The sequence below is a fragment of the Eubalaena glacialis genome, chromosome 15, assembly GCF_028564815.1.
Source record: "Eubalaena glacialis isolate mEubGla1 chromosome 15, mEubGla1.1.hap2.+ XY, whole genome shotgun sequence".
Lineage (NCBI taxonomy): Eukaryota > Metazoa > Chordata > Mammalia > Artiodactyla > Balaenidae > Eubalaena > Eubalaena glacialis.
In genome coordinates this window covers 64,802,841-64,823,402 of record NC_083730.1, presented here as the reverse complement: position 1 = coordinate 64,823,402, position 20,562 = coordinate 64,802,841, and the positions used below count along the sequence as shown (strand labels likewise).

The following is a 20,562-nucleotide window of genomic DNA, read 5'->3' as shown; positions in this document are numbered from 1 at the left end:
TTAGTCTGTTTTGGGGCAGACAATATATAAAAATGTAATTCTGTGACACCATGAACTAAAAGGGATGCGGACAGAGCTGTATAGGAGCAGAGGATTTTTGTGTTACTGAAGTTAAGCAGGTATTAATCCAAATTATAGTGTTATGAAGTTAGGATCTTAAATATAATCCCTATGGTAACCACAAAGAAAATAGCTATAGAATATAAACAAAAAGTAAATGAGAAAGGAATTTAAACATTTCACTATGAAAAATCAGCTAAACACAAAAGAGGACAGGAATGCAGAAAATGAGGAACGAAATGCTATAAGGCATATAGAAAACAAATAGCACAATGACAGAAGTAAGTCCCTTCTTATCAGTAATTACTTTCAATGTAAATGGATTAAACTCTCTAATCAAAAGACAGATTATTTGCAGAATGGATAAACACATGATCCAACTACATGCTGTGTACAAGAGACTCCTTGAGATGCAAAGACATAAACAGATTGAAAGTGAAAGGATAGAAAAAGATATTCCATGCAGAGAGTAACCAAAAGTGAGCTGGGGTGGCTACCAATTGATTAGAAATCAATAACAGAAGTAAAGCTCTGACAGCAGAAATGATTTCTGTTGTCCTCCTTATGTTTCCAAAATGTGAATCAGACCCTGAGACATTCTCCTTTTAAACCCTGTCCCCAAATATTCCTAGGCAGAGGAGCAGTAGCATATATAGTATTAACGTTGAAGCTGGAATTTATTTTTTGAAATTTAAATAAAGCTTGATTTAAACCTAAGGATAAAATGTCTTGATACACATCAAGAAGAAAGAGTTTTCATATTTTATTTTCAAAAAGGAGAATGTAAAAGGAGGGTACACTTGAGAATTTTGGTATGATTTGACACACAGAATACATAATTTTTACATGCTTTTAAAATAAAGCCCAAGATCTATTTCTTGAATTTTTTGCTCTTAAAATTTTTTATTGAATACAAGTCTTTTGTCCAATTAAAAAAAATTTTAAGTAAAGCCTGAGACTCTTTAATTGCAAAATTCTGTGGAAAATAACATGGCATTTGTATTACAAATCTGAGAGACTATTTATATTGTGTTTTATGCATGAATTTGAATGAATGTTAAAAACTGTTTTTTCCTTTTCCTTCCTATTTATGTAGCAAGTTTATCTTGCAAAGATTCTTCTATAACAGTCCTTCCAGTATCCCCCTAGGGACCTCCAATCTTAATATACCTCTCCAACAAAATAAACACTTCATCTTTGAATGCAGTGTTTGTCACAAATAACAAAGGGTTTTCTGTTAGAAATTCAAAACCTAAGTTTTTTTTATAAGAGAGTTGATTTCAATGTGGTTCATTCCGTTTCTTTAGACCCTCCAAAGTTCTTGCCCATATCCTCCACACCCCAGCCAGAACGACGGCAGCCACCCCAGAGACGACATTCCATTGAAAAGGAAACACCCACTAACGTGAGACAGTTCCTGCCAGCGTCCAGGCAGAGCTCCCGGTCTCTCGTAAGTAACCGACAGACTCTGCAGAGTAACTTGTGAGCAGTTAGAGGGTCTGGAATCATTAGCTTCCTTGAGAAGCTTCTAAAAGCTAGACTGAACTTTAAATAACCTTATTGGTTTTTAGTAGCTACAGAAAACCAAACCTAAGAGTAACCCAAATGAAGTCTGACCATTCTTTGTTCGTTTAAAGTACTTTTTTTTTTTCCCAGAAGACTTATTAATGGTTGAAAGTATGGATATTTATTAAAGAAATACTTTCTTCCTTTCAAAGGGCATTAATCCACTTAAAAATTGTTGAAACTAAACAGAAAACTTAGTGAAGTCTGACTACAGTAGACTCTTTTATTGAGGCAGAGGTCCAAGGGGAGAATTTTGATCCATGAAAAACCATTGTTCATTGTTTTCAAGCATGTTTTGTGATATTGGAGCCAAAGCAGCTATTTGGACGGGTTGACAGTTTTTGCTGTTTTCCGGAGACTTCCAGGCTCATGTAGTGGCTACTCATTTCTCAGACAGGGGATGTGGCACACAAGGCCCTTCCAGGAAGAGCTAACAGGTCTGCCAGCCAGAGGAAGCCTGCGAAGATTCTTTCTGTCCCACTTGACTTCTGAAATACTTGCAGGCACGATGCAGGGCTTCAGTCAATAATTCTACCAGCAGCCAACCCGATACCTAATCGTTCTTCAGATTCTCATGAATAAAACACTGGACTACACTCAGTCCATACTTTTAGGCTGTGATGAATCATCAGGGGTTCAAATGAAGCAGTGATAGAGGTCCCTCCATCCAGGTGAAGGGAGATAGTATGGATCTTGTGAAGAAACGAAGTTTGAACTACACTGATAGTGTTGAAATTTGATCAGTCTTCTCTATTCCCAAATAATGTGATTAAAGAACTAATGATTTCGTGGCAACTCCTGTTAGGATTCCTCTAACTCCTAAATAATCTCCACACACTGATATATGGTGAAATACAGCCTCATCAGTGGTTTACCAACTGAAAAACAGAACTCTAACCCGACATGTTCAAAGTTTAAAATCCAAAGACTTCTGTTAATAAGTTATTTACCAAAATACACAGTTATTGTCACACCTGAAAAATATTGTCACAACTGAAAAAGAGAGAACTCCTTTGGGTTTTTTTTTCCCACAAGTCCAAAGATTAGGAAATTCTTTTCTTCACAGCTTTTCCTAGAAGTCAGTTTAGCATTCAGCTGTGTACCTGGCCTTGTGATCATATGACATCATTGTTGAGGTTAGACTTAAATTTTAAAATTATCAGTATAAAGAAACTGTCAGATCAACTACAAGGATTTTTTGGCTAGTGATGGAAGCTTTACCAAGAAAGGCCCGTGAGGTATATTTCCTGGCGAAGGGGAACTCAGTATGTGTGTGGTCCGGCTGTCAGTTGTTTTTTGTGGAGAAGGAGAGGAAGATACAACCCACATGCCATGGCGGAGAAGGGGCTCAGTGAGCAGGCAGGGGAGACCTGTGGTCGGCACAGAACTCTGCCCCCGAAGTTCCTCTAGACACCAGCTGAAACAAAAGAACCTCCAGATCAAAGTCCTGACTTTTCTTGCCAGTAGCTCATCTTGGGAAATCCATAAAATCACACTCCTTTAATGGTAGTGCCATCTAGCTTGGTAAGTATTGTTTTTAAAAGTATGATAATTTAAAATTTTAGCTATATTTTAGAAAACATGGAATCGTTTTGTATTTATAAGCTCTCAGCTAAAAATGGCAGAAATGTCTTTGTTGTTACTCATTTTCATTTTTATTGTATCTTCCTCCCTTTCCTTAGGATGTTGAAAGTGTAATTCTTTTCATCATTTGGTCAGATGATTGTGGGTGATGCCTCTAAATGAAGGCGACTTGTCTTTAAGTACCGACCGGGGGAGGGGCGGCTGTGTGGTGTGTGTTTCTGCATTCGCCTCTGGCCTGCATCCCGCGGAGCCCGTGTGCAGGAGACTCAGTGTTCACAGGACAACCGAGTTCCAGAAAGCTTAAGTGTTGCCGTGTGAACTCTGAGGTTCTCTAGGCATGGTTGGGCTCCTGATTGATACATGTGGATGCAGACGATGGCATGGACTTGCATGTGGAATCTACCATTAACGTCCTCCGTGGTGTTTGTTTTATTTTTGTTTCATGCTCTGTAATCGCTATTTGTAGGTCACTCATGTTCAGCATTATTTTCTCCTTTTCTTTTTCCCCTGCCGTTTTCTTTTCCTTTATCTATTGTTCAGGTTCCTAGGATAACCAGAGTATGGCCAAGGACACCTTTCCGACCGCTTTTTTCTACCCTTCAAACAGCTTCTCTGCTCGGCTCTCACCCTTTGGAGGCAGCCTTGTTGGGGGTAGCAGGGGCTATGTATTATCTGTGTGAGAGAGCTTTTACCAGCAGGTGGAAATCCGCAAAGGTTGGCCTCTTTCTGCTGGTTCTGGGAATTATTTTCCTCTCTGCCTCTTTGGCAGTGATCCCTCAGCTACCGCACTCTGCAAAAATTAACAGCTTAGATGGACACTTTGCTTCTGACTGTTGATTCCAATCTTTGGTAGATGCGTAGATCACACCATGATCTCAATTGACGGGACGATAGTGAAAGGACAACAAACTCAGAATGCAGCGGCATCAGCAGAGGGGCTGTGGGCGGTGCTTCTGAGCCCCCTGATTGAACCACGTTCCCCCACACCCCACCCCCCGATCAGGACCGTCCCCCAGCCCAGGGCCGCCCCACCCTCAGAAGAGCCGTTGCCCATATACTCAGCTGCCTGGCCAGGGAGGCTCGGGCACTCTTTCTCTTCTCCAGCACCTTTAAAGCTGTGTTGTGATGGTCAGGATATTATGTGGTTGTTATGAAAAAACACCGTGCTTCTCTGTAGAGAGAAATTTGAAGTCTTTTTTAATTGATGTGATTATTTAAAATATTTTAAATAATTCTCATTTTGTATTGTTTTTGAGATTTTCATACAGAATACATTTTTTAAAGGAAGTATAATAGTTTCCAAACTTAAGTGGGATAAAAAGCCTCGGACCATATTGAGGTTTCCCCTGCCCCCAGTGTGACCCGAGCTGCTGACCTGCTGACCAGGTGTCGGCAGCCGCCCAGCCCGGCTCTCCACAGTCCTCTGTTTACCAGACCTGTCCTGGATAAGCGAACCAGCAGCTGGTTTCTTTGTTTTTATTTATGACCCATCTTGGTTTAGAAAAGAGACTGAATGTAAATGAAGTACAACAGATTCCTTTCTCTTTATTTGCCGTGAAATACAGGATAAATCTCTTCTTTTTTTCATTTTAGATCTGGCCCTGTGAGCACATGGTCACATGCGGAGGTGGCATTTAATCCTGTCCCTCCTGCTGCTGTTTCTGAATATCTGCTGACATTTTATTTTTATTTTCAACCCTCCCCAAACAGTCTGCCTACTAAGTCTACATGTGACTTTAGACAGAGAATTCACCTTGAAATTTAAAAGTGAACTTGAAAAAAGAGTAATTAAACTTAATATTTGCTATTTTTATTTAAATCTGCCTTCCTTTGGTTTATTAGAAACAAAAACCGATGGTTGTTTTGGATAATCGTCAAATATCTGCTACTTATTTATGAAGTTTTTGCTAACCTAGAACACTCTATAAAATATGACCATTTCCACTTCTCTGGCTCAGTAACCAGGTTATACACCATGCTCTCTGATTTCTGTGCTCCCTAACTCTGACCCCTTTTGAATGGTAAATATAACCAGAATATTTAACAAAAACTCAGCCATTTTAGTGACGTACGTAACAGTGAGTTCTAAAGGCACATCTGCTCCTACAGTATATTGTAATCTCTATTAAAACTCTTTAAGATTTAGCTTCCCTTTCCTAAATTTGGAAGCCACACTGAAGCACAGAGCAGCCAGAGAATCAGAGTTGTGCTGCTCTGGTCCCTGGAGTCCATGCCATGAACTGAGGTCAGTGCCTGCTGCAGGCGTGACCGGCCCATCATAACAACGGGGACTAGGGCTCGGCTCACGGGTAGAACCCTGAGTGCTCTTCACATTTTGGGGCATCAGCATCTCAGCAAGATCTGTTAAGGTTTAATTTGGCTTTGGGGATGTTGAATTAATATTTTTTGTCAGTTGAAAAAAATAATGAAAGCTATTCTAGTAACTATTATTTTCTTTCATGTTGCATTAAAGTTTTGTTGTCCTTGGGAAAGCACCAGAATTAAAACATTAGCATTTGACCTGATGGAAGGTATTTTACTAAAGGGTAATCTGCTTGAAATTTTTAAAAAGAACAAGAACACAAAAAAATCCACAATTTCTTATTACATCTGATGGAACACTGGATTTGTGTATGGGTCAAATCAGTAAGTTGGAAGTGTGCTTGACTGGGCCCTTTTATGACTTGAGACTGAGGAGCGGGAACTGCAGGCTGTCTGGGTTGCTGTGTGTGGAGCATCCCCACCACCCAGGCGTCGCAGCTGTGACGTTGGCACCATCGCCATCTTCCTAATACACGACAGCCAATCTCAGGGAGTGGTCTTCTGCTTGTTTGCTAGATTCATACGTTATTTTACTCCAGCTCAGCAATTTTGTCACATAGGTAACTGTCAGAAAATGTACGATAGTCATGCTTGTTGCTGATGAATAAAGATGACTGTAGGGATACTTATGAACTATGTCAGAAGCTGAGAAAAGTCGCTGTTCAGACGTGTGCAGCTGACCCTACTATCTGTGCACAGTTGTGATGCCCAGCGTTCGGAGGCGAGCCCGTTCCCACACTCTGTTCTCAGGGTCAAGCGAAGCTCAGGAAATATTGGACATGCTAACTTTGAAAGCTCTTCCTGTTGAAAGAAAATTGGGTGATGGTGGGTTTTTCTGAGTATTTCAGACATCCTAGAGCACATGAATTATCCTCCTACCCTCCAGATACTAAGCTCTTCATCTTAAACGTTCAATTGCAGAATCTTTTCCAAAACATTTTTAGCAAATTTAATCTTCCCTAAGTTGGCTTGAACAGAGATGATTTTGTATTGATTATTTGTAAGAAGCAGTAGTTCTGCAAACTACTTTTTTTTTTTTTTTAGTAAATGCTAATGTTTTTCAAGTTTGCAACCTAGATTTATTTTTGTTTTTCTCTGATTGAAAGACAGAACTAAATGTTAAAACTCCATAAACTGACTGCACTCATCATCCTGTGCTGTCTCCTTTGGCTTGTTTGATTCCAGAATGCCTGTGCGCAGCACTATTGTGTGTGTGGGCGTGAGTTACAGCGTGTGTACACCGAGGACATCGGGGTTGTGTCGCTCTGCCACAATGGCCCTTGTGAAGCCCAGCAGGGTGCGGGCGCACAAAACCGTTCTGTCTTTCTACTGGGCCCACCAATCAAGTGCAGGGCCGGCTGGGGAGCAGATGGTGTGAGGCTCTTTATTCAGTGGGATCAGTTACATCAACATCTTCCTCCACTGTTGTTAGGGAAACCATTAACACAAGACAGCCAACTTCGATATTTATCGTCAGAGTTCTCTGAGTGTCTCCACATCTGTCCAGTGTGGACTGTGCTTCCGCAGTTGTTTAAAAGTGATGAGAGATCTGGAGAGTGTGGGGCAGCCTGACGGGAGTACCTGCTGGCTTCCAGGTCCAGTTCCACTCACACTGTTAGGAGTTTTTAGGCTGTGCTGATGTAACTTACCACTAAATAACGCTTCTCAATATCAATTACTAACCACCTTCTTTTGGCTATTCTGGGTACCACAAATCAGTTTTTAAAACAGTACCAATGTTGTAGATTTGCTATTTATCTATTAGCAGATATATACAACACAAAATGAAATAATATCTTTGTGTAATCATAGGAGAAAACTGACAGAAATTTGGTTTAGAACAATAACATTTTTTTCCCAAGATTTCAATGCATAGATATGTAGCTCCACTTCATGAAATAGAGATACCTGAGGCAAAACATCTAAACAAATGTGAGGAAATTTTATTAATTGGAAATTTCAGTGGAAATTTTAGTGTTTCACATGGTCCCCGGAAGTTTTCTGCCATCTCTTGTCTCAGTGTAATTAGAAATTGTGTGGTCCCCAGAGTGAGCCAGCTCTGCTCCAGTGTTTACTGGGAAACCTCTTTTCTTCTCTGAAGCTACTAACCAGGTGACTGATCTGAAGGGGAACTTTGCCTTGCCAGAAGGGTGGTGGGAGCTTCTTATTCATGTGGAATTTTGAATTTCAGGAGGAATTCTGCTACCCAGTGGAATGCCTAGCACTTACTGTGGAGGAGGTGATGCATATTCGTCAGGTCCTGGTGAAGGCAGAGCTGGAAAAATACCAACAGTATAAAGATGTCTACACTGCTCTGAAAAAAGGAAAGGTAGAGCCACTTACAGTTGGTGGATCAGCAGGGTTAGAAGATCGGTCAGTCACAGGCGTGTCCCCTGAGGACACTGTCTGCTGGCCAGATGGCATAGGACTTTGGGGGGATTCTAGGAGGTAAGAGGCTTACCCCGTGGCAGGCAGTCCCTCTTCTGCCTTGCTCACGAAAGTGAGTATTTTTATTTCTCCCTGAGAAATTGAAAACCAGAAGGTTAAAACCACCATAATAAATAATGGTATGCCTTCATAAAACAAGGTCTGCCCTTAGTTGTTATACTTTTAAAGGATTGTAGAGAAAATGTATCTGAGAAACAGAGAAGACTTTTTCAGAACCTTCTTCAGGTTGATTCCATGGTGGCAAGACCCTTGAGAACTGTGGCCTTTTATTACCATTTAAAGGTAGAATTATAATCAAATACAGAGCAGATTATAATTATCACAGAACCAAACTTAATAAAAGGGTCTCTAAATGCTCTTCTCCCTTTGTCTACTAAACTTTCCACATATAAATGTGTGTACAAACATGCAAATTAGGAAATTAACTATTGGCAATGCCTTTTTCTCCTTTAAAATTTTTATTTTTTAGCTCTGCTTTTGTTGCCGAACCAGGAGATTTTCCTTCTTCACTTGGTCTTATACCTGTCAGTTCTGTAAGAGGTAAGGCTTTTGTAATTGATGACAGCAGTCAAGGATCCACTGTTTCATCATTTTTCTCTGAGGAACAATATTAGAAATAATCCAGTCTGTTATCATGTGCTGTGCTTGTAAGTTAGTAATAGTGATTGCCTCAAGAGTGGACAATTATTTGATATTAAGCCTGGAAAGTTTCTCTGCATGTGCTTCTTTTCATATCCAAGATAGGTCTAATAATAATATGTCATGTTTGAACAGAAAAAAATAGACGTGACTGTCACGTGATCCCAGGATAGACAAGTAAGAAAATCCCAAACAGACGTAAGTTGATCCTTTCATAGGACACAGTGTAAGAGTTAAGTTTTACAGTGTGATTGTCTTTTTGGCAATCCAGTTGTCTCAGTTTGTTACGTTCTGATAGAAGAAGCAGAGTGTCCAGGGGACTTACTGTAGAAATTCACAGCCACGCAGCCTGCGGCTTCTCTAACTCTGCAGTTGCCTTCATGGTTATCACGCTGAGTAACACTTCTGATTTTGTGTACAGGCCGGTGTGCTCACAGTGTTGCAAAAAGGTAAGCTAAGCTTAGTGAAATCACAACTTGTGCTAATTTTATTGACTCTGCCTCTTTAACAGTACTGCTCATTCTCAGTTTTATTTGGGATACTAGATGCGGCTGCCCTCCAAGCCATACTCCACCCTTCCTATCTTTTCATTGGGACCTTCTGCCTTGCAGAGAGGGGAAAGTTGTATGAGGCCAGAAAAACCCTCCACTGGCCACCATCGGCCACTTCGGAGCATTGCCAGGTGAGCAAGGGGCCGGGTCTCCAGAGCATCCTTTGTGAAAGACGAGAGCTCTTTTGAGGACTGTGGTGATATGGTGGGGTTTTGACTTGCAGGGGTTTGGGTGGGTGGGTGAGTGGGTTGCTTTTAATATAGTTTTGACTTGTACACAAATCTCCAAAACTTGCCAAAGGTCACATGACAAGGGATGATGGCTAGCTCCCTGAAAGATACTTAATCTCACAGTTTAATTTTTTTCTACTTTGGAAGTAATTACTTTTGTGTGTCCTTTAAAAGTCATCTTTAAAACTGACCTTGTTTTCAACGGAGTTGAAAACTTGCACCTAACAGTCTAATCTTTCTCTCCTTCTTTAGTTTTGAAAAAAATCTTTTTAATCCTGTGTTTACAGTAGTCTGTGATAACTTTGGCTTACTTTCCTATTGTAAAGGCAGAAATAAAGCTTTATGCCAAGAGCTGACAATTTTTTTTTTAATAAATTTATTTATTTATATTTATTTTTTGGCTGTGTTGGGTCTTCGTTTCTGTGCGAGGGCTTTCTCTAGTTGCGGCGAGCAGGGGCCACTCTTCATCGCGGTGCGCGGGCCTCTCACTGTCGCGGCCTCTCTTGTTGCGGAGCACAGGCTCCAGACGCGCAGGCTCAGTGGTTGTGGCTCACGGGCTTAGTCGCTCCGCGGCATGTGGGATCTTCCCAGACCAGGGCTTGAACCCATGTCCCCTGCATTGGCAGGCAGATTCTTAACCACTGCGCCACCAGGGAAGCCCAAGAGCTGACAATTTAAAAGAAAAAAGGTGCCCAAATATCAAGCCCTTTGCATTTAATGCAGAGTAAGGTTAGTGTTGGTCCTTAAGAAAGACAGGAGGTCAGACCACACGCTGGCAGGGCCCAGGGTGTTGGGGTTTTATGCACCAGCGGCCCCCTGTTTGGGAGGGACACTGGTGTTGGTGCCAGATGCTGGACAGTGGCCATTCTGCATGTCAGGGTCTGTGGACAGTGAGGTGAGGGAGCTGAGAGCCCAGCAGTAACCTGTACCCGAGGTTCCTGCCCCTGTGCTCAGTCCCCATCCTGACCTCTGAGTATGAGCTGCTGTCCACAGGCTCAGGGCAGGCGAACTACAGTCTGTTCTTTCCTGCACTAGCTCTACGTTCCTGTTTGGTTTAATTAAAATAGTGAATGAGTAGATGGTTCCTAGTTATTTCCAAAAACTACCCAAAACATTTATGATGATGTTGGTCTAGTTAACTCCAGCTCTCTGGAATCCAAATAGTCAGTCACCCAGATATAGAGAATTGTTGTGGAGGGGGAAGCACATTTGATAAATACGAAAATGAAAAGAAAGTTGGTCCAAAGATAATTTTTCAGGATTTGTCGTAGGATTAAGATAAATTTACTTCAGTTTCTTGTAGTCTGACCTACCATCTACAGTTAACTAATGTTCATTAACCATGACACAGGGTCACTGGAGAAAGAACCTGAAGTTCTCTCTGAATCATCAGAGAGATTAGCAACTGTACTTCATTTCATTTCGGTTGTTAAAGTTCATGATCTATGTATAGTAGTCAGGTGAATACTCTGAATATCCTATTTTCCAAAAATTCTAGAAGGGATACTAAGAGCTTTTAGTAGTAGTATTTTTTTTTTATATAACGTTATTTATTTATTTTTATTTTTGGCTGTGTTGGGTCTTCGTTGCTGCGCGTGGGCTTTCTCTAGTTGCAGCGAGTGGGGGCTACTCTTCGTTGCGGTGCGTGGGCTTCTCACTGCAGTGGCTTCTCTTGTTGCAGAGCACGGGCTCTAGGTGCACAGGCTTCAGTAGTTGTGGCACACGGTCTCAGTAGTTGTGGCTCACAGGCTCTAGAGCGCAGGCTCAGTAATTGTGGCGCACGGGCTTAGTTTCTCCGCGGCATGTGGGATCTTCCCGGACCAGGGATCGAACCAGTGTCCCCTGCATTGGCAGGTGGATTCTTAACCACTGCGCCACCAGGGAAGTCCCATATTATTATTTAATAAAAGGTTTCCTGGTTTCTTTCTTAAAAAATATTTTGTTTCTTTTTTTTTTTAGTAATTTGACATGTCTTTATTTTTTTTATTTTTGGCTGCGTTGGATCTTCTTTGCTGCGTGTGGGCTTTCTCTAGCTGTGGTGAGCGGGAGCTACTCTTCATTGCGGTGCGCAGGCTTCTCATTGCGGTGGCTTCTCTTGTTGCAGAGCACAGGCTCTAGGCACACAGGCTTCAGTAGTTGCAGCACACGGGTCAGTTGTCGTGGCACATGGGCTTCAGTAGTTGTGGCGCACGGGCTTAGTTACGCCGCAGCATGTGGGATCTTCCCGTACCAGGAATCGAACCTGTGTCCCCTGCATTGGCAGGTGGATTCTTAACCACTGTGCCACCAGAGAAGTCCCCAAAAATATTTGGAAAGTTGTTGCCAATTATAACTTCTTTGGACAAAACTGACATGACTAAATCACCCACCCATTCCATCATGTTTTGCCAACAGATTTACTTTTTTTGCACATATTTTCTTAGTATTGCAGTAGAACTATAAGTAACAATAATGGATGTTGTACATGTTTTGTTTTTTTCCAGACTGTCCTCAAAATCCAAGTCTGTGGACAAATCAGATGAAGAACTCCAATTTCCCAAAGAGTTGATGGAGGACTGGAGCACCATGGAGGTGTGTGTAGACTGCAAAAAGTTCATTTCAGAAATCATCAACTCAAGCCGGCATAGCCTGGTGCTGGCCAACAAAAGAGCCCGATTGAAAAGGAAAACGCAGTCTTTCTACGTGTCCTCAGCAGGCCCTTTGGAGTACTGCCCTTCAGAGAGGACCATCAGTGAGGTCTGAGCCCCGTGCATTCGTGTGCAGAGTCGCATTCGCGAGAGAACACTGAGCGGGGCTGTCTTCTCGCCGCAGTTAACTGGTTCGGGTTTGCATGAGATCAGGGTTTTGCTGCATCACACTGTTCCACAGACTGAACACTGTGTTCATATCAGCCAGTCCCTTGTCTGCACTGAGAGAGGACAGTAGTTTGAAATTTGCTTCTCTGTGTGTGGGGATTTGGAGGCCAGGAACTTTTTCCTTAGTTCAGTTCTCTACTGTCCCTCAAATAATTTTCTGACTGAGGCAGAAAGCTTCTGGTATGAGAAATCGGTCTAACAAACACAGGCGTCGAAGTCAGCACAGTCTAAGCAGTAAGTCATATTGGCATTTCCACCTGACAGTGTTCCTACCTGATGCACACAGATCCCTGGAGGCTGGGACAGGCTGTTACCGTCTCACAGCACAGAACCTACAAGGATTTGCTCATGCTCTCAAACTGGTTTTAAATTATTGTTGCTCTGAGATAAAGACTCGGGAGGGACTTTACTCCGTGCTCCAGTACAACGCATCTGAATAAGCTGTACGCTCAAGTGGGCGCCCATGTCCTCCACGCTGTGTCTGTGCCTGGGCAGTGGGGCAGTGTCTCTTGAGGCAGGTGCAGGGCTTTCCTTAGCTTGAATGTATTATGGTTACTAGTAGTTTTATATTGGAGGTCTAAGATTTAAAGTTTTGTGGCGTTTGGGGACAAGGGCAGGCTAGAAGTTTGTCCAGAAGTTGAGTATTTTTGGCCAATAGGAGAAGGGCTGTGAGTGCGTCGGCCACGCCGCAGGGAACGAGCTGGAGCGCCCACATTTCCAACCGCGGTTTTCATAACTTTAGTCTCGCCATCACGACTAAATTAAGCCACAATTTGGTACCTCAGTTCTCAAACTGAAATTTATTTTTATAAATGAATTTTAAAAGAAAAAACATGGTCTAGTTCATTTAAAATTAACCTGCTGATAGGCTTTGTGGATGCTTTTTGCACACGTTCTCCTTGTAAGTGACTTGAGTAGGACGGGTTTTGATGAAGCCAGGTTGAGGCAGCACCGTACACCTGTCATTTCTCGACTTGTGTGGCCCATTCCGTGGCCGTCTTTATGATTTTGGTTCGCTCGGCAGACCAGCCACTCAAATTGCCAGTCATGTTTGGAAGCTCGGTTAATGCACATGCACAGCAGTTTCCTGAACGCTCTCTAGGACACGTCTGTCGTCAGCGCCGTGACAGCACCGCTCACCAAAAGGCAGGGCAGTCACACTTCACACCACCTCACAGTACAGGAACATTTCTATAGCGAATTAACAGTAATACCTCAGAACTGCCCTGGTAGTGGTTTTACGTAACTGAAATTTATAAATTACTAAATGGCTTAAAATTACTTACACTTACAAAATAAACTTTACCAATTGACTGAAGTAATGCATGTTAACAGTTTGTCTGTATTTGCATGTAAAAGTGGGCCACCAGAGAACCCTTACTGATTATGGAAATGTTTAAAGTTTTAAAGACTCTCACATAAGAGCTTTAAACATTATATTGAGTGAATCTCATTTATAAAATTTTGGCGTGAGCAGCTTCTAAACAACCACCAGGAAGGGTGCAAGGGAGATGGGGTGGTGTTTGTATCCATGCACAGACCAGACCTAGGAGAGTGTGCTTTTTAAAATAACGACTAGTTTACAGGTGTTATTAAAACACAAGAAACTAAACCCCCCAAATGAGAATCCCGTCCACATTCACAAGGCACATAAAATCTAGCACATCTAGTCTTTGACTTCACTTCTCCAGGTTTGTGACACTGTGCAGGCTGTCTGGGCATCGTGGGCGCCTCTTAGCAGAGCGTCCACAGCACTAACGGGCTTTGCCAAGTGTATTGAAGAGGTCAAGTGGGTGGGAGGTCTCCGTGGGACAGTTTGCAGAAAGTATGGTAGAAAAAGGCACATGGAACAGCTAATATTGTAGAAATCAAATCAGCATCACTATCTGGTGCCAAAACAAATTCTTGCACTTACCCCCTCCCTTATCCACGGCATGTATCCCCAGCACCTCAACCAAATCAGGTAACTTCCAGAGGGTCATTCACTGCCAGCCTGTGGGGCATGCGTTCAGTCCTCAGCCTCGTTTGACCTGAGGCCTAGCTTCCTTCCTCCCTTCCTACTGGGATGACACACCTTCCCAGGCCGCCTCTTTGTCCTGGTTGTTGGCACTTACTTCTGGTCTGACAACAACAGCGTCATTGGCTGGCTGGTCTCCTAGAGCCTGATGTATCCCAGCGGGGGGCTTCACTTTCGCCCTCTCCCTCCAGGCTCACACCCTCCCTTGCATCCCCTGCCTCATGAGCTCACCCTTCTCACAGCTGAACTTTCTATCAGTTCAGGATAGATAAGAAAGCTTGTAAATACTGTAATATAGTTATTAATATTTGAAAGGCGTTCATTCAGTGGACAATGAGAATTAACTCTCCCAAGGCAAGTAAAAGTTAAATCAAGTAATTGATTTGTACATCGACTTAACAGTCTTACTAGATTTCAAGTCTTAAGCCTTTCAAATTAAACCAGAAAGTTGTTATGTAGTTTTTTAAATGATCTTACATTTGATGAGATCCCATGAACTCATAAACTCACGTCATGTGATTAGCACCGTGAGCTCATACCATGAATTTTTTAAGGCTTTTATTTTTCTAACTGTATTAATAAATGTTGGACTGATTTTAGGTCTCACATAGGAGACATGAAAGTTTTAAATTATGTTGCTGTTTGCTAAAGCAAAATAGCGGACAATTTTGTACATGGAAAACTGTTGAAGGGCCATGGGGAAATGTGTACACGTTGACCTGGCTTCCTGTGTGTATAAAAGTCAAGGTACTGCTGGCATTCAGCGTGACATGACAGTACTAAACGTTTTCCATTAAAGTCTTTTATTTTAAAATTTATCGAGGGGAAAATAAATGACTTTCCATCATACCTTCTGTGTGGAGTTCCTGTTGTAAAATGATGATGTCTTTTGGTAACTAGCTGTTGGAAACCACCTAGGTTGGGAAGACAAGATATATTTATATGACATCAGCCGTTTACGATCAGCTTGAGAAATACAATCTACGAGGACCACACTGGAAAAATAAATGAAAATGAGCAGTCACTGTAACTCTGCTGTGTCACCGAGCAGCCTGCCTCCTTTTTCAGCTCAGCAGGGTAGGAAACTAAAATCTATAAATAGTATATATAACACTTATTATATAAGAAGTCACATCTATGGAGACAAATTATGTATAGAAAGATAAAGCTTTTATTTTTTTTCCTCAATCGAATTCCTCAAGGTATATATTCTTAAAATGTCCAATGAAGAAAATTTCTTGCTGTAGCTCTTAAAGGGTCGAGAAAAAATTAGGAAGATTAAACCCAGAATGAATTTAGGAAAGTTCTTTTGTCTTTATGTTAACTAAATATAGAGCATCATTAGCCCTTTACATATCTTAAACATTATGTGATATTGAGTGTGATATTAATTCATTACTTATTTGCCAGATATATTTTAGGCTCTTTTTCCGCTAAAGTTTGTGACATGTGCGTAACAAGATGTCAGCTCATAATTCTAATGTTCACTGACTTTCTGAATCCGGGTCACAGCCCTTGCCTTGTGCCTCCTGGATTCCAGAGACACAGAGAGGTCGGGTACCAGGAAGGGAAGCTCTGGGTAACCCTTATTTAACTGCATCTTTCTTTTTCCTTCTCAGCTCCTGTTGAGAAGTTGTATAGTTGCAAATCATCAGAGTCTAGAATTTCATAAGGAGTACTCTTCTAGGTAAGGGCTTGATTGCACATATGATGTGTTTCAAGACTCCAGTTACACACACACATACACATACATTCATCAGAATGTGCCTTCTTCCTGCATGTCAGCCTAAGGCCCACGTCTAGAAACATCTCCCTTTGCTCATCCAAAAAAATTTAAGAGCTAAGAACCTACTTAATATAAAATTCTGCTTGCACTAATTAAATGTTCAGGTGCAGTTACCTGGCAGACTGAAATCACAGTGCTGTTCTGGCTCGTTCCATTTGTGTATGATGTATATATTTATCTATTTAGAATAGATTTTACTGTGTGGAACATTCTACAGCTGTTTCTGCTGTTGGATTGTGATGTTGGTGGCAAAATCTGAGCCACTTCCTTACCATCGAAGTAGTGGAAGTAAAAGGGCTTCAGAACTGACAGGCCACAGTTCTCTAAAAGTGGGCTCTTGAAAACTGGGGCATTAATTAAAGTTCACTTATGTCCCTGGGGCTTAAAAACTGAGGGATCACCTGGATGTCCCACTCACCCAGGGGGCCAGATGCTGGCTCCTGTACTAGGAGTGAGTGCTCTCAGAGCGGCTCCAACGAACGTGACTGTCTATAAATTGAAGAAAGGGCGGAACTTCCTTCCCTCGGGAGTGGCTAGAAAGAAGGGGCAGCCTCACTAGAAGTTTGCCCTTCTGTATAATTCTTCTTTGCTTTGATGTTCCCATGTAACTGCAGGAATCATCTGTTGGTCCCTGGCCTTCCTCCCCCAGTTCCTTTCCCTAGGGTAACACAGCAGAAAATGTCACACCCCAAACTTTTCCGGGAGCAACAGTGTTTGGGAGAGTGGAAATGCCAAAGAGAAATTGAGGATTTCCGGAGAGCTAACCTGAATATCAAATTCCTAAGCAAACATGGTGTAAAAGCTGCAGGAGATCACCTGGGAGAAAGAGAAGGAAGAGCAAGATTCTGCACAGGTAAACCTCAGCAGTGTAGCTCCTGCAGCAGGGAGCCTAAGGTGTAAACAGAAAACAGAATAACTTCTCGTTTAAAAGGAAAAAACTTTGATCTTAGACACCCCAAAGACAGAAGAAGCCTGAGAAGATTTCAGCTGTCCACCAAGGAAGGGAAGATGACTTGGGTCATCCTACCACAATCTCAAGGTCATTTAAGGAGTCAGATCCACAGACTGTGAGCTTGGACTGAGCACTGTGGGTGTAATTGGCTGGACACCCCCACTTCTGCGCGGCTCCTGTGGTGGCCTAAGGCAGTCCTCCTGGTGCAGCCGGTGGTGGGCACACCTCCTTCATGGTAGGAACTGGAGCTGACTCTGCTCCACAATGGTATTCACTTGCAAAAAGAGCTTTCTGATAACTGGAAAAAAAAAACTAGTCTGTAATTAGCGAAGCAGAGCCTTCCAGCAGTACCTGGTCTCAAGTATCTGAAATGGTTCTAACTAAACTGTGCTCCAGCATGGCAGCAAAACAGCTATCAGACATTGGGAAAGCACCTTAACATTTCTGGATTTCAGTTTCAATTTTAAAGTGAGGGTGTTGGACGAGGTGGTCTCTGAGGTCACTTTTAACCAGGAGAGACAAAACACACAGGGCCAAAGAACCAGTACTGCACAAACACTAACAGTGAGTAACCGAGAGCATGACCCACTGTAGTGAGAAACTCATATCTCTGTGCATCCACACCAGCACTTTTACTGAAGCGAAGTGTTATTAAACAATATTTCTCTGTATTGATGACGAACCTGATTATATTACATGAATGCAAGAAACAGTATATGCTACATTTATTTGAAACTTGGGGAGGCAAAGGCAAGTTCAGTTTTACTATTTGCTATAAAGAACCTGAGTCCATCTCCCAAAATTAAAAAACAAACAGAAAGATGAGTTGACATATATTAAAAACAGACCAAAAAACCCAAACAAACACCTCTGCACCCGCCACTTTGTGTTGGCACCGTCCGGTTACTGGTGGTTCATCTCCCAGCCCTGCACGATGGAAAGACGTGGTCTGTCTTGGCAGGTCTCTGTTCCCACAGTGTGACGTGTGCTCCTGTCGAGATGTAAAGGGAAGCAAGTAGCTGGAGGGATGACTACATGTAACAGACTTTTAATTGTGTTAAGTGGAAACAAAAGTACAGACAACTCTTGCTGTCCAGCTTGATCAAAGAAATAGTTACCACAGCTACAGGGGTCCCCAGTCTACACACCTCCCGTGTGTGGTAATGGAACCCCCAGCCAAGAAGCTTGTCTCTTTGGCCCTTGCAGTTCTCAGCCCTGATGAAACACGTCCAGGGCCAGGCAGATGCTTATGCTCTGCCAAGTTCCATCACTGAACAGGTCCAATAGCTGGGATGGAGCCCTTGTGTCATTCACGCAGTCGTTTACTCCCCGGTTCTGTCTCACAGCTCTACAGAACGGGCTTCCTCCCCGGCCAGGGGCTGCTTCCAATAGCTTCTCGCCTGCCATGTCTCTGCAGTGCTTCCTGCCTTTCCTACTCCTTCTGCATCTTCTTTTTCTCCACTGCACTCAGCATCTATTACATTGTTCCATGAAGACACGGATATTTGTCAGATTTCTTTACTGCCACATCCCTAGATTTGGAAAACTATCTGGCATGCAACAGGTGCTCAATAAATGTTTGTGGAGTCAATGAATGAGCAGGTTCAATATGGAAATGAGAATAAGTCAGCAATACAAAGATGGAACCATCAACGTCTTCAAAACAGCTAAGACAGTGTGTAGTCTGTGCTCTTTAACACATAAGGGCCACGTACAGCCCTCTGTTTTTCCTTTAAGGCAGGAGTACAATCCTAAGCCAACAAATCACTGCAGCCCTAACGTGGCCAATTAGAATAGGGAGGCTTGAGTCAGCAGCTCATGCATCTGTTGGTCACCTGCAGCTCGCAGAAACCCTACTTGCCAGTCTGGGTTTCTGACCCCACTCTTGTAAATGCCACTCATCACAGTTCCTCTCCAGGCACTCTTCCACTTCCAGAGCCCCTGGGTGGAGCCACCATGTACAGCCCAGCCTCCTGACCCAGCTTTTTCCATTAACAAATTGATGGGCAGATGTTAAAGACCCATAATTGAAGCCGCTACATAAATGCAAAGCACATGTTTATCAGCACTGAGCTCGTACTCATTACCTTTTTACTACTTGCCCCTTTCATAGTATGGTAGTAATCATAATACTTTGATTAAAATTTATGTGCCAACTGGGCTGAAATAAAATATATTAAGTGATTTCAAATTTGTCATATTAAAATAATTTGGCCAAGAAAAGAAAATAAGGGAAGATAAAAGGTAAGCTTTATGAGATTAGATATTTTGTGCTGTTACTATTAATAACTTTTAAAATATTTTGCTGATTTTTAGTAGCTAATAATAGCTACCAGTAATTGAGCACATTACTGAACTACTGAACCAAACTTGATTTCACTTGTCCGACACACAGCAAAGCTAATCTACTGACACCGGGTCGTGAAGGAAAGTGCAGCATTTATTGCAGGGCACCCAACATGGGGCCAGGCAAGGAGAATGGGCAGCTCATGATCAAAAGACCTGAACTCCCTGATGGCTTTCAGGTAAGCGTTTTTAAAGGCAAGGTGAGGGAGAGGGTCAGGGTGCCTAATCAACTTGTGGACGTTTGATTGGTGGGTGGTGAGGTAACAGGGTGGTATTGCAGGAGTCAACATCATCAACCTTCTGGTTCCAACCACTCTGGGAGGTCTGTGTGCCGATGGTCAGCGTGTAGTTAACTTCTCCACCTGGTGGGGGATTTAGTATCTGCAAAACAACTCAGGATATGACTCAGGATATTTTCTATTGCCCTTGAGGAAGAACTAAAGGTCTTTGACTTTGTTTAATGGCTAAACTATTGTTTTGACTTGCTTAACTGTTTTCCTTTGTTTCTGCATTTTCTCACTTCTCTGATTAAATTTGCTCTTTGGAAATTGGGGAAGGCCTAGGAGGCTAAAACTTTTCTACAGACAAGAGGCAGGGGACACAGGAGGGTGGGGTCTGTCACAAGGAAGGCCCCACAGGGTCCTGCCCGGTTTCAGTCCCCCCTTTTCTTTGATATTCCTCAATCCTGAGGGGAACAGGGACGATGACTGCTCTGGCTACTAACTGCTGAATGGGGGCAAAGCCAAATTTTCAGGATAAGAGGAGAGAAAGTCATTGACTTTATTATTTTTTAAAGTTAAGGTATAATTGATTTACAGTGTTTCAGGTGTACAGCAAAGTCATTCAGTTATACATGGGTGTGTGTATACACACACACACACGTATTCTTTTTCAGATTCTTTTCCCTTATAGGTTATTACAATATACTGAGTATAGTTCTCTGTGCTATACAGTTGGTTATCTGTTTTATATATAGTAGTGTGTATATGTTAATCCTCAAATCCTAATTTATCCCTCACCCCCATTCCCCTTTGGTAACTGTAAGTTTGTTTTCTATGTCTGTGGGTCTATTTCTGTTTGTATATAAGTTCATTTGTATCATTTTTTCCACATATAAGTGATGCATGATATTTGTCTTTCTCTGACTTCACTTAGTATGATAATCTCTAGGTCCATCCTTGTTGTTGCAGATGGCATTATTTCACT

General features: G+C 42.2%; 2 protein-coding genes across 21 annotated transcripts in view; one reads left to right on the top strand and one right to left on the bottom strand.

The window, feature by feature from the left end:
- SPIRE1 (spire type actin nucleation factor 1) overlaps positions 1 to 15,121 on the top strand; it is a 210,893-nt gene extending 195,772 nt beyond the window's left edge. For 8 of the 12 annotated variants that reach the window (XM_061170314.1, XM_061170312.1, XM_061170317.1 and 5 more), the window contains 7 exons: positions 1,368 to 1,510; positions 3,751 to 3,924; positions 7,724 to 7,861; positions 8,450 to 8,520; positions 9,041 to 9,068; positions 9,165 to 9,301; positions 11,884 to 15,121. In XM_061170314.1, the coding sequence (XP_061026297.1) occupies positions 1,368 to 1,510; positions 3,751 to 3,924; positions 7,724 to 7,861; positions 8,450 to 8,520; positions 9,041 to 9,068; positions 9,165 to 9,301; positions 11,884 to 12,142 (950 nt within the window). In that variant the 3' untranslated portion in view covers positions 12,143 to 15,121. The remainder of the gene's footprint in view (positions 1 to 1,367; positions 1,511 to 3,750; positions 3,925 to 7,723; positions 7,862 to 8,449; positions 8,521 to 9,040; positions 9,069 to 9,164; positions 9,302 to 11,883) is intronic. The other 4 variants (XM_061170319.1, XM_061170318.1, XM_061170315.1 and 1 more) reach the window with 2 other exon arrangements.
- The window catches only part of PRELID3A (PRELI domain containing 3A), an 82,916-nt gene continuing 70,234 nt past the window's right edge, over positions 7,881 to 20,562 (bottom strand). For 2 of the 9 annotated variants that reach the window (XM_061170331.1, XM_061170324.1), the window contains exon 6: positions 17,797 to 18,001. In XM_061170331.1, coding sequence (XP_061026314.1) covers positions 17,813 to 18,001 — 189 coding nt within the window. In that variant the 3' untranslated portion in view covers positions 17,797 to 17,812. Of the gene's footprint in view, positions 8,053 to 15,122; positions 15,187 to 17,245; positions 17,309 to 17,796; positions 18,002 to 18,412; positions 18,485 to 20,562 lie in introns of those variants that run through there. The other 7 variants (XR_009697420.1, XM_061170325.1, XM_061170327.1 and 4 more) reach the window with 6 other exon arrangements.